The sequence below is a fragment of the Podarcis gaigeae genome, assembly GCF_964106915.1.
Source record: "Podarcis gaigeae genome assembly, chromosome: 9".
In the NCBI taxonomy this organism is placed as follows: domain Eukaryota; kingdom Metazoa; phylum Chordata; class Lepidosauria; order Squamata; family Lacertidae; genus Podarcis; species Podarcis gaigeae.
In genome coordinates, this window is record NC_139685.1 from 37621904 (window position 1) to 37641052 (window position 19149).

At 39.2% G+C, this 19149-nt stretch overlaps 1 protein-coding gene across 4 annotated transcripts in view; it reads left to right on the top strand.

Annotated features, from left to right (window-relative positions):
- FSTL5 (follistatin like 5) overlaps nt 1-19149 on the top strand; it is a 328628-nt gene that overhangs the window by 191435 nt on the left and 118044 nt on the right. For all 4 annotated transcript variants that reach the window (XM_083755622.1, XM_083755624.1, XM_083755623.1 and 1 more), the window contains one exon: nt 3664-3784. In XM_083755622.1, the coding sequence (XP_083611748.1) occupies nt 3664-3784 (121 nt within the window). The remainder of the gene's footprint in view (nt 1-3663; nt 3785-19149) is intronic.

A 19149-nucleotide genomic window follows, 5' to 3' on the forward strand; every position in this document is an offset into this window, starting at 1 on the left:
TTACAGAATAATACATAATTGACTGGTTTGGTATGTTTTGTTTAGAAGCAACCACCTTGAAATAAATGTTGTTTCCCTCCTACTGGAGGAAAAGTGGTGCCATTGCAGTCCCTCCCTGTCTATTTTCCTAGACAGCACACTTGGGAAGTGAATGACATGGGCATGGCTGCTGGAATGTAGCCCAGTGTAAGACTCACATCTGTTGCTGTGCCCACTTTTTGTCTCTAGCCCCACCACTGGCGTGTGACCCAGAAGGTACCTCAGGAGGGAGCATGGTGCTTAGGCTGAAAAACATTCACCACCCTTGGTTTAAACCAGTGGTCCTCTAGCTTTTTCAGGCTACTTCCTGCTTGGTTCCATAAACTCACCCCCAGCGCTCCCCACCCTACAAAAATTGTTATTCAGAATAGTGGTTTGCATGACCCACTAAGGAAGATAATAACACCATAAACTTTGAAACAGTAGTGATTGATTGCACATTTATTCAAAATCCATTAGAATATATTTTGTTGGATTAAATCAACAAAATGGATGAATTTTGATCCAGTGATACCAGGAAGGATCTTAGACACCACATTTAGTAACTATTTCACTGTTGAGTAAATTCTTAATGTGATGGATGGACTTGATGAAGTGATACCTGTTTACCAATGTCTTCCCAGTGGTTTAAAGCCACTTAAATCATCACCTCCAGCTCCCCCTGCCTCTTAGCAAGCCCCCTGAGGGTGGGACCACTCCCTTTGGGAACCACTGGTTTAAACCAAGCTTGCTGCTTTCCATAGGTTGTTGGTTTTCAACTCTAACCAGATGCAGCATGGCCAATAGTCAGGGTGGCAGAAGTTGCTTAAAGCATATAGAGAGCACAGATTGCAGAAAGTTGATTTCAGAGAGAAGAAAAATGTCACCACAATAAAAGCCTCTGTCTCAAAACTTGTGTAAAAATTGGGGTGGTTTGGGGTTAATTATTATTTTTATTGAATTTATATACCACTCTTCACCAAGAGACCACAGGGCAGTTTACAGTATAAAACACAAAATGCATGATATAATCGTAAAAGGAAACAAAGAGAACTCCTCGCCTCTCCAGGTGTTTCCTCCAAATTCTTATGCTCCTAATTGGGTGGGTAAGGGGAGCTCACTGCATCCCCCCATCCGGCTTTTTGGCTTTGATAAAACCAGCAGCATTTTTACGTGTGCTGAAACTGCTGTGGAAATTATACTCAGAAGAAAATGAGTCCTACAGTTGAAGGCTGATTTTGCCCATCTTCACAGAGCTCATTTACATAGGCGATAGTGAATACTAAGGCAGTTTCAGACTGCTTTTATCAGGACACATTTGATAGGTAAGACACTTAGAATCAAAGGACATAAAATTACATTCCTGGTGGTCTTTCTGAACTCCACGAATAAACATTCAATTGCAAAACCAGAAAGAAAACAAGCACCTTCTAGCCTCTCATTCCATGCTGGATCATTAAACAAACACAAGTCTCTCTCTGAGTTGGGTAAATTTACCGAGGAATTTTTTATTTTTTATTTTTTATTTTTAAGCAGAAAAGTTGCAATGGAAACATCCTTACTAACCTAAAAAAAAGGAGGGGAGTGCAGGCTTTCTTTATCATCCAATTTTGATGGACAGCATTTTTAAGAAATAAACAGAATGAATGTAAATACATTATAATTGCTTTTTCTGCTTATAAGGAGCTGCCTTTGTTTGCAAGAGACTGACATTTGTAGCGCAGATCTGAATGTTATCCAGCAAACATTTTTGGTGTGAGAGAAGTGGGTTGGGGGCCGGGAGGGAGGTTTTAGCAAATGCTAAAATGCTTTAAAGGTGGTCTGTTTTGCACAACTGGTGTTTACTGGTGTTCACAGCCTATGTCAGCTGCTGCTTCAACTTTATTGTTTTAAAACTACTTTTTTAAAAGTAACACCAAAACCACCAGGCAGCTGCTCAGATCCGGGTACATGATGGTGTCACATGCATTTAAGTAAGCGGGAAACGAGAACTTTCAGCTCAGATTTAGGGAGGGTTGGAACATGTGGCTTAAAACACAGGGAGGTCATTTTCTCTTGCTGTGTTTCAAGGAGAGTGGAGTATTTTCACCCAATGCACATTTCCCAGTTCATTTCCCTGTGCCTGTAACACACACACACACACACCCAGTCAAGTAAGCTGAGCTGTATAAACTGTCACAGCAATCAATCAGCACCAAGGTCAGTGGCTAAATGCTGTGTTGGCCCTAGAGATGTTCTCAGTCTCAATGCCAGGGCCAGTGGCTCCTGGACACCAGCTAGCTATGCTGCAGTCTTCCACCCCGGTGGTTCCAAGGTGTCAGCAATGATGGCTCTCCCAGAGTGGAGCTCACCATCAAAATGGACTGAGCAGTGACAGTAATCACTTCAGTAATAATTCAGTTGTTTCCTTAGTTTACGTAGTCATTTAAAGGTACCTATCACAAGGTCTGTAAGAGTAGTAGACACATGCTTTGCATTCAGAAGGCCTTGAGTTCAATATTCAGCACCTCCTGGTAGCATTGGGAAAGACCCCTGTCTTACATCCCAGAAAGTCACTTCCACATGGTAGCAACAATATTTAGCTAGATGGAACCAACAGTCAGATTCTGATGATCCTAGAGACAAAAGAGAATTAGATCTGGGTATCATCATTATGTCGATGAACAATTTCCATACAGTCTTAATCCTGCATTTTTGTGTAAATTTTAATAAGCACAGGAATTAAGGCAGAACCCTGTAGAATTTCCTACAGGATATTTCACATGTGACAGGACAGCAGTTAACCTGCAGCAATTTTTGGTACCTTTTCATAAGATGGAGTCAGAAACAACGTAATTCAGTGTTCTAATTCTCAACCCGTACATGTGGTCCGGAAGGATAGCATAGTTTATAGCAAAAACTGCTGAGAAGCTGAGGACAACCAAGGGGATCGTAATTCACCTACCTCTTTTCCAATATAGGTTGTCTTTCTGAGCAACAAAGGTAGTTTTAGTAACTGTGAAAGTTATGTGGCCTATAATGGTGATGATAAAGTTGCCTGATTTTTCCTGATCCCTCGCTCTCACAGTAGACCACACACCACATCTCAGGCATTTCCAGAGGGTCTACCAAACAAGAAGTGGGGGAAAGGGTGACATACTGGAGAAGAAGTGGTAGGAAATTCCTCTTGGATAACTATCACTGCATTCAAGAAATATTAGGTGCCACACTCTGACGTTTGCATTAGAATGCTAGTGGCAGAAAGGAAGAGCTTGCTATTCTTCTTCCATGCATGATGAGGAGGATATATTAGACTCTCTTAGTTCTCTGGGAGCAGTATCTATAAAAAGGTGAGACTGATTATCCTGACAAAAAAATGCCTTTCAACAATCCAAAATGCATAGTTTGTATTTCATTGTTAGCTCTTATTGTATGTCCATAGAATTCCAAATCTAAATGTGCATAGTCAATGAAAATGTATTAATTTTTTTATGAATGGCACTATATAATTACAAAGCAACTTGAAATTTCTGACTTTACACAGTTCTAGTTCATTGCCCTACAGCATCCTTAAAATGATCTATTAAATGATATTAGGAATACTTAATTATTCCATTCAACTCTTAGAGCTCCAGTGTAATTTCATGGTTATAATTTTCTTGTCAGGTAATAAAACAGGATGAGCTTGGCAAGGATCTGTCTGACTGCTCTCTTTTCGATCTCTTGAAATATGATGATTATAACGGTGACAAGCACCTAGGCCTGGAAGAATTCTATAGAGCATTTCGTGAGTACAATTTCTAGTTTTATTCCCAGATTTATCTCCATATGAATGTATGATTTCAAAAAACCTTGGTGTAATATTTGAAACAGATCTTACAATTTTGCAACTTTTCTTGAACTGAGGCCCACTACAGTAGAAGCCCACCCTTATTTAAGTATTTATTAAGATAATGGAATATTTGCCAACTATCTTCTATCTCACAAATGCTAGTATCAAGCCAATAACAAATAGCATGGATGGAGAAATTTTCTGCACCCACTGACTGCTCATGCAAAGGTGATTGGTGTGGAGGAGAAGGGTTCATGTCTCTCCCCCCCCCCCCAAATCTGGCACCTTCCAGATGTTTTGGGCTTGAACTTCCATCACACCTGACTATTGATCAAACTGCCTGGGACTGAGTGGGAAAACATTTGGAGAACATCTGTTTGCAGAAGGCTTACCTACTGGGTTGGCATTCAGATCTGTGCACATTTAAATCCCAATCTACAAAACACACCCCAAAACAATATGTGAACTGAAACAGAGCCAACTTTCTAAATTCACATTTGTCCAAAATTTGCAATGCAGTTCTCCAGCCAAACTGTACTTACAAACATGCTTTTATTATTGGAACTTGTGCATAAAAATATTAGTTGAAATAACATACAGAAATGCAATACAGTGGTACCTCGGGTTAAGTACTTAATTTGTTCCGGAGGTCTGTTCTCAACCTGAAACCGTTCTTAACCTGAAGCACCACTTTAGCTAAAGGGGCTTCCTGCTGTTGCCATGCCGCTGGAGCACGATTTCTGTTCTCATCATGAAGCAAAGTTCTTAACCTGAAGCACTGTTTCTGGGTTAGTGGAGTCTGTAACCTGAAGGGTATGTAACCCGAGGTACCACTGTATAGCAAAGGAAATTGCATGAAAAAATGTGTACGTTAGTCAAAACTCTATACATAAATATATGAGGAGAAATTCACACAAAAATGCTGATGAATTTGCATGAATATTTTTTTAAAAAAGCAAAGTGCCTCAGAAACATGAGGAACCAAAGTTAAGCATGGGGAAATGAGAAACAGAGAGAACCAAAACTGACATATCCTTCTGTTTATAGTTAGAAGACTGTAGTGGATCTTTCTCTCTTATCTTTTTGCTCTCCCATCATTCCTAATCTTGGAGAATGTCTATATACCACAGACTCTTCCCCCCACCCTTCTGAATATGCTGCATGACAACCTTCTGTTTTACTTCCTTTCTGCAAATGCACCAGATCCTAGTACTTAGTGTTAATTAGTCTGTAAAAACTAGTTTTCTTTGCTTCCAATCAGTAGCGCCAGATTATGCCTCATGTTTATCTATAAGAATGCATCAGGCTACTGGGTAACCTGTTTACAATTATCTTGATTTTAGCAAGCTTATGTAGTTTTGATTGTGCTTTCCCTTAGGGAGGCTTACTAGCACAGTGCGTGAGAATTTCTGCCATATGTTTATGGACCATGAAAAATAATAGCCTGAAAAATATTTGAATATAGGGGTCTGGTCGGGGGGGGGGGTGAGTCTACAACTGAAAATACACATTCCAATACTAGTGTTTGGGATTCAGGGTCTTTAGGAGTTCAGATTCCCTTTAAGTTTCCTTTCTGAAGTCAGTTAGGCAATTAAATTCTGTTTAAATATGCAGACAGGACAGGAGTGTGAAACCGGCATGATTAATTATCACTATTGTTTCATTAGCATTTCCTAGTAGGGAAGATTTTTTTTTTCAGCAGTGTAGTTAATTAGAGCCTTGACTGTCATCTGAAGATGGTAAGTTCAGAATCAAACATGACTGAAAATTACTTTGTGAGTTTTATGATTTGGCATCTCTAAGCCAATAGGGATTTGGATTCTGCAGCTCAAAAATCAATTTTCTTTTAAATACTTTTTAATGGGAATGTGCTGAATTTTCTCCATTTTCAGCAGAAAAACAATGCTTTCTAAAGTTTACCCATTTACAGTGGTTCATTGTTCATAGCCCTGATCAGCTACGTTTTTAGCATATTTTTATAAATATATATGTCTCATTATGTGGTAAATTAATGCAATTGAAGGAAAACTAAGCTAATTCAGAATGAGAGAAATCTTATTCAGAAAACATTGTCCTCACTTCGAGGGAACTTCATAGGAGCTCAGTGACATCCTCACATAATCGTATCTTATGGACTGCTTAATGACATCTCTATCACTAGGAAGAACAGTATTTCTAGTACCCAACGTCCAGCTATTTACAAAGAGGCTCAGAATAAAGTACTGCTCCCACTATCTGATTGACAGGTGTGCATATGTTTTGCTGCTTGACTATATTTCAGGGTGGCATGCCATCTCTCTGTACGGCTCCCCAGTGAAAAGAAAATGGTGGGGGAAATAATGTGAAGGATTGCTGAAAGGAGGCACATTTGCTTAAGGAGAAAATGTTAATGAAACTTCCCCAATTTTTTCACTATTACAAACATTTATGTTCGATTAGAAGTGTTTGAAATCTACTTGGTGCTCTCATGTATAAAATTTTTATCACCACAGTGCACAACTTGATTGGACAAGCTTTAAATGAAATGGAAGTGTACTGATGAAGCAGTGGATGTATTTAGCAGGGAGTAGTTGTTAAACAGGTGAATTGGCCACATTAGCAGAAAGATGTGGGAAATCCTGGTGGGCAGTTATAGGGGAAGAGTGTAGTCTGGAAATCTGACTACATGGCTGTGGGACTGGCTGGTATGGTTAGGGAGTACCCGTGGGGTCAATCAGTAACACCTACCTGGAGCTGTGGGGCCCTAGGAGGGGGTGGAGCAGGAAGGCTTCCCTACTCTCCTGAAAGGATGGGGTGCGAAGAGGGGCAACCTCTTACTCATGTAAGGTTTGGTTCACCTAGTTTGGTTATTTGTTAAATCGCACATCTTGCGTGCCCTATGCAGATTGGTTTGGGGTTCACATGAATAAATTTTACCTACTTCACCCAATCTCTTTCTTTCCTGAGTGGTCACATTAGCAAAGCACGGGAGAACTAGAGCAAAAATGAAATGGCAGCTTTCAGGGATGATCTCTTGAGAGGTGAAATTACATGTGCTAGAAACTTATTCTGTGGGTTTACCAAGATCAGTGGTACAGGGGATACTGCTGTAGTAGCAGGCCCAGAACCAGTGTTGAGGAGACTCTGGCTTATTTTTAGAAGAAGAAGAAAGTAAGTTTCTACCCCTGTACCCATGTCATATAATGAAAGTTATGAAGCAAAATGTGCAGACACCACTGAAAGCAGTTATTTTGTGAGATATGATCCTGTCTGTGCCATGGCTCGTGCGCTTTCTCCAGGCCCTGATCCCAACTGCCACATACTCAGCAGAAGTTTCCAAAATGGACTTCTGTCTGTGTACAGCTGTATGCACAGAGAACCTTGAACACAATTTGGAATTCTGCATGAACAAGTCCCATCATCACTTTTGCTGAAATCACAGGGGTCAGGGAGAGAGGGCAGGAGGCATAGTCCCACTAACTTTCCATGCAGATGTGCAACAGAAGATGAGAATAAGTTCTTTCTTTCTTTCTTTCTTTCTTTCTTTCTTTCTTTCTTTCATACATAGTCTTTATGTGTTGTGTGTATTTTCCTCATATTGCAATATTACTCTGACTAGGAATGCTTCTTATAGCAACAGTAATTTTGTGTTTACTATTTGTATGATTTTTGTGCGTTGTTTTTAAAGTTGAAATAAAAAGTAATTTCACCTCCCTATTAACATACCTTTATGAAATAAACATCAAGAGAATGATCTCAGGTAGCCTTTCACAGCAGTGCACAAAAGTCCCATGCTTGCAACAAATAAGTAAGCAGCAACAACTTATTCCTTTGATCACTTAAACAGATGGAAATGTGTAGTCCCTTCACTTTATGGAAGCGGCAGAGAACAGAAAGTCAATAAGAACAGAATTGATTGAATACCGTGAATACAAATAACAAGGCTTTATTATAAATAATGGAAGTAACATTCCACACACATCTTTGTAAAGTGAAGGAAAATCACCAACATGACTTGAACTGTGAGTCGTCCATCAGATATAACACATAAGTGTTTTTGAGGCACCCTATGAAATACAATCATATTTATTCTGAACAAACAGCCAGTAGTCATTCGGTTCTTAAATGCTGCAGAATATTCAAGGAACAAGTCTTGTAATTCACTGTACACGAATACGCATAAAGTCATAGTATTTTTATTTTGTAAGCTGCTTTGGAAACAATATGATGAAAAGCAGGGTATACTTTTTAAAACAAACAAATATAATACATAAATAATGGAGCATCCTTATTCTGAGTGCCAGTGCTGGAAGCGCTGCCCTAATGCATGGTTTTCTCTGTATTTAATCTCCATCACTGGCTAATCAACTTCATCCTGAGTATTTTTAGGTGGCATGGACAGAATGTGAGAGTGAACTCTGAGGTCACATATCAGAAATGCCTGTCTGGTTCAATGAGTAAATTAATAAAACAAACTAGATGGTTGTAGCCATCAGCAGAGCATGGGGCGGTGTTACCAGGGTGCTACTGTGATTTCCAGGAGAGAGACAGGAGTGGGGCAAGGTTAGGTGAGCTCCATACTAGTGGGTGTCATGAGCCCACAATCCAGACTGCCAGAGTGGGTTGCAATAATAAAATATGCAATTATAAGACAAATAAATCAATTTCAGCCTTAAAACAAGTGTGAAAACAATTAAAAACAGTTCCACAATGAAACAATTAAAACACTTCTGACAGTGGTACCTTGGTTCTCAAATGCCTTGGTACTCAAACAACTTGGACCCAAACACTGCAAACCCGGAAGTAAGTGTTCCTGTTTGTGAACTTTTTTCGGAAGCCGAACGTGCTTTATTTTAAGTGTTACACTTCTGATTTGAGTGCCACACTTCCGTTTTGAGTGTCTCTGAGTCCAGTCTTTGCTATTTATTTTGCTTTATTTTGTGGCTTTTTTGTTTTTGTGACTTTGTGAAACCCAGTTCAGCTACTGCTTGATTGATTGTGTGACTGCAGTACATGGTTTATTGTTTTCATTTTATGAATCAATGGTCTCTTTAGATTGTAAAATTCATGTTAAATTGCTGTTTTAGGGGTTGTTTTTAAAAGTCTGGAATGGATTAATCCATTTTGCATTACTTTCTATGGGAAAGCGTGCCTTGGTTTTGGAACACTTTGGTTTTGGAACAGACTTCTGGAATGGATTAAGTTTGAGAACCAAGGTACCACTGTATACGGAAAAAATACAACTATTTAAAAACAATTCTGCCTATAAAAACAGTTAAATATAGTTCTAATACGGTTGCAGACTGAATGAACATGACAGGGTGGCCTGTCTCATTTTGCTACCTGAGGCAAGATGGGTATGTGTCACCTCCTACCCCATACTTGTTGTTGTCTCCTGCCTACCCCCACTTCTGCCACCACCGGAACACTCCCTCTCACTTAACTCAGTAAGGAACGGTGTTCTGTAAGGCCTTGGAATTTATCTTTTCTGCCCCAATAGCAGGGAAAATAAGTGGTACCACCAGACACTGGAACATCTCCCTCTTGATAAAATTTGATGGGGGGGGCATTCCGGCAGTGGTGGAGTGAGTGGGTCACAGCCTCTTGCACTCCCACTGCCTGAGACAGCTTCTCTCCACCTAATGGGTGAACTTTCTCTGGAACATGCGAGAGGAGAGTGGGGCTGTGCAGACATGCTCCATCCTCAGCATTGCACATGCTGGCTTGTGCCAGCTCTGATGGATGTGCATACAGCACAAATATCTGCAGGAAGGAAGCCTTGGACTATACAGCTGAAAACCTGAATGCTCCTTCTGTGCTGTGCAGAAGGACACAGAAGGTTGACACAAGCCAGGGAGCAAGTGGAAGATTCAGAACAGTGCTACCCACATGTTGATTCAGTCCATGAGCAGTCACTATGACTAAGGTTACCAATATTGAAAAAGAAAGAAAAATGCATGATATAATTAGACTTTTATTGTATTAGATATAATGCTAATTCTTATGGTTAGCATGAACAGTTCATTTTTAATGAACGTGTAATTCAGAAATTATGGAAGAAGTACAGTGCTCCCCTCCATGTCATTGAACCTTTGACTTCAATTAATACTCACAACACTGTTAGATGTTGCTAGTGATCTGTACAGTTTCACATTATATATATATATATATATATATATATATATATATATCCAGTAGCACCTTAGAGACCAACTAAGTTTGTTTTTGGTATGAGCTTTTGTGTGCATGCACACTTCTTCAGATTTATTTTTTACTGGAAAGTGTCTGTTGACTCTGGCAAGAAAAGGCACAGTTTCACCTCTATATGCAGTGTGTATGGTCTAGTTTAAAAATAATGTTCAAGTTGCCTTTTTCTTCTTCTTTACTTTAATTGGATGATGGTCTTTGAGAAGGATTCAGCAAGATCCTATCTCTGTTATAGGACTGCTAAGTACAACTGCTTTGTCATAGACAGGAACAACTAAGCTTTAGTATATTTCCCCAGCTGTATTGGTTAAATCATAAGTATCAAAATAAGGGATCTTTGCAGATAGTCTTTTAAAAAAATAAAAAAACCGGCCTACTTAATAATAATGTTTTTGACATATTTGCAATGCATCAAAGGAAGCAAATCAGTTAAATATCCTTAAAATAGCCAATATTTTGAACAATGAAATCGATTTCAGTGAATGTCCTTTATGTGAAAATATAATGTAAATGATACCTTGCACTGATGGCCATACATAAATGCCTTCCCTGGAGGAATTCTGGTTGGTTTTGTTCCATAGTTGAAAGAATACTATTATGATCGGGGGGGGGGGGTGAAGTACAATTTTAGATGATTCCACTATAAAGTTCATTTCCAAAAGTAATAAGCACATTTAAGTATTACTATAGTATTCCTTTGTAACTCTTGACCTGTCTTTTTTATTCTGTCTTTCATGTTGAGCTCTTATAATGTACTTTCTATTGTGTATCATTTTTCCTTGTTCACTTTCCATCTACTTCAAAGACCTCAAAAGATACTATTGGTGACCAGGTGAAATAAAAATGTAATGTAGGCATTTAGAGAGATCTTCAGAGAAATAATGTCGATGAAATGGTATACCCATAATAGGGCTCAAGAGTTAGAAGCAGGTACCATTAAAAGAAAAGAAAAAACATCAAGTTTTAATAAACTTTTGTCATTATTTTCTTTTCTTCCATGGAAGTTAAAGTAGTATATATATGTTATGGGTCCTCTTCCATTCAAATGCTCAGTCAAACATTCTAAGCTTCCGTCAAGTAGCTGCATTATGTGTTAGTTGTGGACCAGGTGTGGGGTACCTTTCACTCTCCAAATGTTTCTGAACTACAACTCCCACTAATCGTGACCATTGACCATGCTTGCTGGGGCTGATGGAAGTTGTAGTTCAGCAACATCTGGAGGCCCAAAGGTTCCCTACACCTTTTTTAAAACAACGTTGTGGGATCACAGGAAAGTAAGTCATCGAAAAGTGTAGGAATGCCATTGACAGCTATTGAGAAATGTGTGCATTTTGTATACTCAAAAGAGTACAACTGGTATACAGTAGTAGATATGTACTATGTGAGCTGTGCAACAATTAATATTCCTTCTGGGTTCAACCTTCACTTGGGCCATTCATTCACTAGAAGCCAGGTCATTTTCTGTATGCTTCACTCCATTTGAAATAGGAGGGTATTAATACTGGAGGGTCTTCAGTACATGATTCTTGCAAGGATTACTGAGGTAAAGTATGTGAAGTCCTTTCAACATCTGAGGAGGACGATGTTCAAAACTCCCATAGTCTCACATAGTAGACATGCCTTAGCATTTGGAGGCACATCTTTTTTCTACAAAGAACCAATAACAAACTTTGGATAAAGAGGGAATTATTTGTCTTCCAGATCATCCAGGAGTTTCACTTAACCAGCATATAGCAATGCTATTTGCTAACAGCTATATTTGTGTTCATCACTTCAATACACACCCACAAGATGCCTGACTAAAAAGCTCCCATTGTGACAACTAAAAACACACCAATCACTATAAAAATGTTTGTTTTTTGAAAAAAAGAAAGTAAAATAAAATGTAAAAGTTGACAAATTAAAAGAACACTGAATTCTAATACTTAAAATGATCTAAAACCACAACAGAAAATAAAATGTGCAACATCTACCCTCAGAAGACCCTGCTATAACAGCAGGGTAATAGTCTAAGGCCTATCTTTGCCTGCCAGTGAAAGGAAAGCATTGGGAAGGGGCTGTATAGACTCCAGTGGAAGGAAATTCCACAATCTGGAAGGAGCCACTAAGAGGGTCCTCACAAAATGTGCAGGTGAAGGTGATGGATCGAGAAGAAAGCCACCTTAGAAGATAGCAAAGCCCAAGCAGACACATTTAGGGAGATATAGTTCTTCAGATAGCCTGGACCCAAACCAAATAGGGCTTTGTAGGTCATAACTAGCCATAGCTGTCAACGTTTCCCTTTTTTTTAAGGGGAAATTCCCTTATTCCAAATAGGAAATTCCCTTATTCCAAATAGGATTCCTTGCAAGAAAAGGCAAAAGTTGACAGCTATGTAACTAGCACTTTGAATTGTTCCCACAAATTGACCATTTACAACTTCCCTGTACAGGGCTGTCTTCAGATGTCTTCTAAAAGTCAGGTAGTTGTTTATTTCTTTGACATCTGATGGGAGGGCGCCACAACCGAGAAGGCCCTCTGCCTGGTTCCCTTTAACCTCAGTTCTTACAGTGAGTGAACAGCCAAAAGGCCCTCAGAACTGGATCTCAGTGTCCTGGCTGAATGATGGGGCTGGAGACGCTCCTTCAGATATACAGGAATGTCAGCTGTGCTCTTGAATTTCCTGTTTCATTAGCCATTGATTCTAGTGACACCTAGTAGGCTCGCTGCTTCCTTAAATGTTCCATGTAAGTTAAATGCAAGTGTTCTATAGTAATGTTTGGCTTTATATATATATATATATATATATATATATTCATTCATTCTTTGTAAACATAAACATTAGCTTGAGATCTATACAGTCGTAAAACAAGCTGGAAAAGGTGCCTATGGTAAACTTCTGACATTTAAATGAAATGATTTTGCCTGAGCTAGCCATGTGCAAACACAACAAACATATACTGACATTGATTTTTGCATAAATTCACTTTTCCAGTTGGATAAATGCATGAAAAAATATACAGTACATTCAGTTGTAGATTGTTAGCCTTTAAAACCAATTATTGCTATTTATTATGTGAGCTGACATTTAAATGTGGTATAGATGCAGGTCTGTGGTCTCTGTAAAGCCTGTAAAATCAATTTTCAAATTGAAATTAATCAGGAGTCTTAACATTCTGTCAGAATACTGATGTGTGTTTGCATCTTCTTAAGCCTAAAAAACTCTCGCGGTCCCAGTAACTGAAGGCAACCTTATACAAAGATGTGGCTTGCCTCTTAAAATAAGTTAACTTAAGGGAGTCTGTGAAGTAATGTCTTTAAGCTGCTCACCTGGGATATTATAAGTTAATATCATTACTTCAAAATGTTGATTGCAAATACCACGTTTGAATATACATGCTCTGACATGTACATTTGTCAGGAACCCAGGATTGGTTAACTCAGTGGCATATGCGAGCTTGCCTATGTAATATGTTAAATGGCTCTTAAGTAAAATTATAATCAAGTTTGTGTGAGTGTGGTGTGATGACAGAATGTACAGTAATGGGCTTCATCAAGTCCACCATGTATGCCTGCAAGGGGTGCTTTTTCCAAAAGTATACAGCACCTCTTTTTTGTTGTTTAAAAATGTGGCACTTACTGTAACAACTTCATGGTGAGTACCTATTTTTTATTTTTATTTTTAAAAAGCACTGCCTGCAAGGATCCACATAGGTCACTAGGGAGCTCCACCATTCCTTCTGAAAAGCAGGCAGGCACGTATTAGACCACTACAGAGAATAGTATCCCCATCAGGCCTGCCTTCTTAGTTTGGTCAAGGAACCCGAGGTTAGAAAATTAGTGCATTTATCCAGTTATGATGCTAATATGTTCACCCTTCTTCTCCAGTCACTTAGAATATCCAGAGGCAGAGTGTTTGCTTACTTAGGTGTGGTTGTCTTTGGAAGAAAGCACTTCCTTTTGTGATTCGATGATTCTAGAAGACGGTGAAACATGTTCAAAGAATGTTAAGTGCAAATTGCAAGTCTCGCTGAAATTCATTATCTATTATAAATAACAAAAGTCTGTGACATATCTATAATTCTTTATGTGCATGCTTGAATATCATTGTTTTCAAAAAGCTTTGAACGCACGTAACTTACTCTGTGCATGTAGAGAATTACATCACTCTCATCTGTCTCAAAAAGGCTTCAAACACAGAAGCTTCATGTAAATTATGTAAATCATAAATTCTTATCATTGAGGTTGCCTGCTGTGTCCTAAATCTTTATTGACTAGGGGATTAAATCTCAGCTTCTAATATTGCTTAGCATAGGGAATATTTTTAGAGTTTTACATTCTGTCAGACCTTAATGGGAAATGATCTAACTTCTAAACTTAGCAAGTGCCAAAAAAGTTTCTAGTATAATTAAGTCAACGTTGTACAAACTGGATTAGAGACTTAAGGCAACCATGTTTATATATCAACCACCTGAACTTTGAGATACAAAGATCACAGTTTTTGCTTTGCACTAATATGATATAGCAGAAACGCAGGGTAGGACATCCCTACTAGAATGGGAAGGATGAGTGACATTTTAAGTGAACCTGATTAGTGGTGTTTGGACAAGACTCACTTTCAAAAACAGGGTTGTTGGGTTTTTTTAGCTTTCCTAGAAATTGCTTGAGATCAATTGTTTGCTCCTTGAGTTTCCTTGAGGAAAAAAACCCACACACCCCAAACATCAAACATATCTTTTCTTCTTCCAGTTTCCCCAAACTGCTTTCCAAGAGAAAAATGTGCCCCCTCCATGTTCTCAAAGGTAATGGGCATTAGGGAGAGCTCACTAGCAATAGGAGAGGGCAAGTATCTCCTTAATTGGAATTGATAGTCCAGAGTATGTTGAGGAACATCATTTTCTGGTAGGGAGAATGAAAATTATCATTTTCTCTGCTGAAAGTGGGAAGAAATGTTAGGGACTTCAGAATACAGACCAGAAATGGAAAACTCCAGGCAGCAATATTTTTTTTAAAAAGTTTTTATATTCAATTTGGTTTTTGTCAGACAAAAAGCAAAAAGGGGTGCATTCAGGAAGAAATGAGAGAATGCCCCCGAACACCAGGGGCAGACAGGTGTTATCCCCTCAGACAAAACAATGGTTCAACCCCCTTAGCAATCCCTTTAGCCAATGATTGACAATTTTCTATGGTCTTTGATGCATATTCATTAAAAGCTCTACCAATGAAAAAATTGGTGGTGGCCTTTCGGTTCCAAGCTGCCTTATCCACTAGATGGTGCTGCTGGCTTATTATTGAAAGAGAAACTATTTGACACCTCATGGATTCCAGTAAAAACTCTGGGCACCTGTTTCTCAGAAACAGGGTCTGTGGTTTTAACAGTTCTGCATTTTTAGAACCTTGCGGTGGGCTACATCCTCTTGTTCGCTCTCTTATCGGTGTTTATCGGAATCTGGGGCAGCGTCAGGGGTTCGTTTCTCAGAACTCGCCTAATTCTAGCAAACTGCTCTAACCACAACTTTTGCAAGCAGCTGCATTTGTAAAAATCCCCTAGCCACAAATGCTGTTGCAAACAGGAGACAGAGAAACAGTTTTTCAGCTTTTAGCTCGCTCTTATAAAAATGGCTTTTAGCTTCTATAAAATGGCTCTCCCAGTATTCCAAGGTGGACCCCTTCAGCATAGCTTGAAAATGATTATTTGGCTCAATTATTTTGGCTTCTACTTTTTCTGGCCTCACTCTCTGTTCTCCTCACACCCCAACTAATATGAACGGGAAGCTACAAATCCCATGTTTCCTGGCAGAAAATTATGTTCCTGAATCTGCCCAGGAGCAGCTGTTCCAGGCAAGACAAGGTGGGACAGGCCTATTCTGCCTTTAATACCCCACTGCCACCAACAGTTACCCCATTCCCTTATATTGAAGGTACAGGTGTTATTTATATAGTGTTACATGGAGAGTGGCAGTAGATGTTCTGTTCTCTAGCTCTGCATGGTTGTGCCTCCCCACAAGTCCAAACTGTTTCAAATTTATTAATGTGGCATTTCTTATTTTTCCTGAATTTGCCCGGTTGAAATCATTAGTAAGTAAATAACAAACCGATGGGTAAACATGACAGGGTATTTGTGAAGGGTCTCCTCTGCATAAATAATACTTTAAATCAAAATGTCTCTAGCATTCTAAGATAAGGGTGATATCCAACATTAGACTTAAGAGTAGAGTAGGCTCATTGAAATCAGTGGACTAATAATGAATAACACTCTAAGTATTTTTGGACTGGATTGTTCTAGTTATGCATTTGTCTTTCGTGCCTTTCGGAGAGGTGTGTGACTTTGAGCTGTCAGTATTTCAGAAATAATACCCTCTATAATTTAAACCCTGTGCTTACTGTACCCTGAGCTTTAATATATTTCTTTACCACTAACATCTTGCATGATGGTTTGGGAAGACAGTTCTTATTCTTTCCCTATACCCAGTTTTCTAATTTATTTTATCATGATAAATATTATTGAAGCAGACCCAGACACATAACACAACGAATCTTAGTATCGTGCATTTACAAGTTTGCCAAAAAATAAAGGAAAAGAGAAAAAGAAACAGTGCTATGCTCAATCAGGGTGACGGTACTTTTACAATCCATTTATACTGTCATCAAAGACCAGTCAAGATGGAAGCACAGAGAAAACCAACCACTGTGTTTTATAAGGAGCATCAAGCTTTCATTCTTCTTGTCTCCAGGTAGATGCACACAGTATGCGAAGTGCTGAGAAGTGGAAACATGAATGGCTAGGGCATCCATTTTTTGTACTTTTCAAGTTTGCATGCAAAGCAGGAAGATAGACGTGTTCCTTTACTCCATATAACCCAGTTGTGCAGGGGTGGGGAGAGAGATTCACGAAACACATGAACTTGTCCTGAGGGAAACCTCAAATTGTAAGCTTCAGATGTGTTTCAAGGAACTTTAAAGATTCCATGGGTGTGGGTTCTTTCCATACTAGCAGCTCTATTTGCTAAAGGGAACAGGAGCCCACAGATTTGAATTTGATTGCCTGGATCCATTTGTGATTTGAGATACCACCATCACAAGAACTGGTATAGAGTGGGCAGAAGTCAGCACCTGTCATTCAGAGGCCTGGTGTCATTTCAGGAAGAGTAAGAAAATATGTGTAAATACATCTGGGGGCCCTTTAATGTTAAATATTCCAAGAGTGGCAGCAAAAAAAAAATATTTTTTAAAAATGGTCTGCCCATGTTGCTTTAGGGAGGCCCATCTTAAAGACAGCTAATAGTAGGGGAAATAGTAGAGAAAGTATAGTTATCCATAAAATACACAGAGCATTACAGCTCTTCAACAAAGGCCATATTTTACCATCTAGTTCTTATGTGTATGTAGCAGGATTTATGAATATAGCACCTATGGCCCTTATAGGTGCATGTGTGTTTTACATGTAGGCCATACCAGTTAGAGTTCCAATACAAAAAGAGCACTGAACAGCCATTTTTGTTGCAAAGCAGGGAATAGTAACATTAAACAGGAAGTATTTGTGTATGAGGCAGAAGTAAAGTTTGAGGCATGATTGAGAGAAGGAAGGGAAAAGTTCAAAAGCTGCTGCATTTTAAAATTATTCAACAAAGTGAAGTGCACATACAAGTTTTTGCAGTTAAAAATGCATATGAAAAATGTGAACTGGATTGCAATAATCATTTTGTTCTACCAAAATCTTTAAGCATCTTTGGGCATGGCAACATTCATGGTAGATACAGTATGAGGCATTAGATATGCCTTATGTTAGATATGACAAATTCTGTTTAGCTTAGAAGCTGCCCAAGCCACTATGTATTAGAGCTAAGAAATGGCCAGTCTGGCATCTTCTTTCCTTCACAGCCAAATAGATGTCCTCAGAAAAAGCACCAGCTCAACATAAAGAGAAGCTCTCCCCTAAGTGTTGTTCTCCAGCAACTAGTATTCAGTGGCATACTGAACATACAGTCCTCCACCAAGGAATTGCTCACCTGGTCATCTTCCAACGTGATTTATGCTATCATCTACCAGTAATGTCCTTCAACATTCGGGATAGGATAAATGAGTTAGTTTTCATGAAAAATAATAAATGAGGGATGAGGGACCTGTGGCCCACCACATGTTGTCAGACTCCAACTCACATCAGCCCCAGCTAACATGGCCAGTGATCAGGGGTGAGGGGAACTGGAGTCCAGAAACACCTGGAGGGCGACAAATCACCCATCTCTGCATTACTAAAAGGAATGTCACAATTATTCAATCAAGAATAAATTCCCCATGGGCCCTGAGTGTCTGAAGTCTCTACTATCACTATCCCCTTATCACAGGATACCTTAAGGACCACCTCTCCCCATATGAACTCATCTGGACCCTGCAGTCACCACCTGAGGCCCTTCTTCATGTGCCCCTTCCATGAGAGGTCTGAGGGAGGCAACACAAGAATGGGCCTTTTCTGAGGTGGCTTTCGATTTGTAGAATGATCTCACCATCGAGGTTTGCCTGGCACCTTCATTGCTTGTCTTTAGGCACTAGGCGAAAGCACTTGTCTCTAACTAGGCCTTTGGCTGATTACATATTATACGGCTTTTTAATTGTGTTCGTGTATGGGGTATTGGTATGTTTGTTTGTTTGTTTATTATTATGTATTTTGCACTTTCATTTTGTAATTTTATGCTATGAACTGCCCCATAATCTTTGGATGAAGAGCATTAAAAAATTAATGGATAAATAATAAATAAATAAATAAGTTTCTGGAGGACCTTGGGACAGGAGAAAATAGTGGGTGACCAGGAGGTCATTTGCAAGCACTAAGCTGAATGATCAAAATACTCTCAAGCCTTTTTTCAGAGTTTGCTTGGAACTCTTAGAAAGGTTTGACCACTCTTGGGAATGGGAGTGTGATTATTATGCCTTCCTCCTATGAGCAGAATCAAGAGTGAACCAATTTCCCTCATGCAAACCTCTCCCATGCTACTTCAACCCTCCACAGCATATTTGGAGGAGCACAGGAGGCTGCAAAGGAAAGGGAGAATCTGTTAAAATTGATTCCCCTACCTTCCATTCACAAAAAGCCTCTACTGCATCAAATGGCATTCTGTGAGTGGAGGGACAAAATTGGATACAGTTGAGTTGCTTGA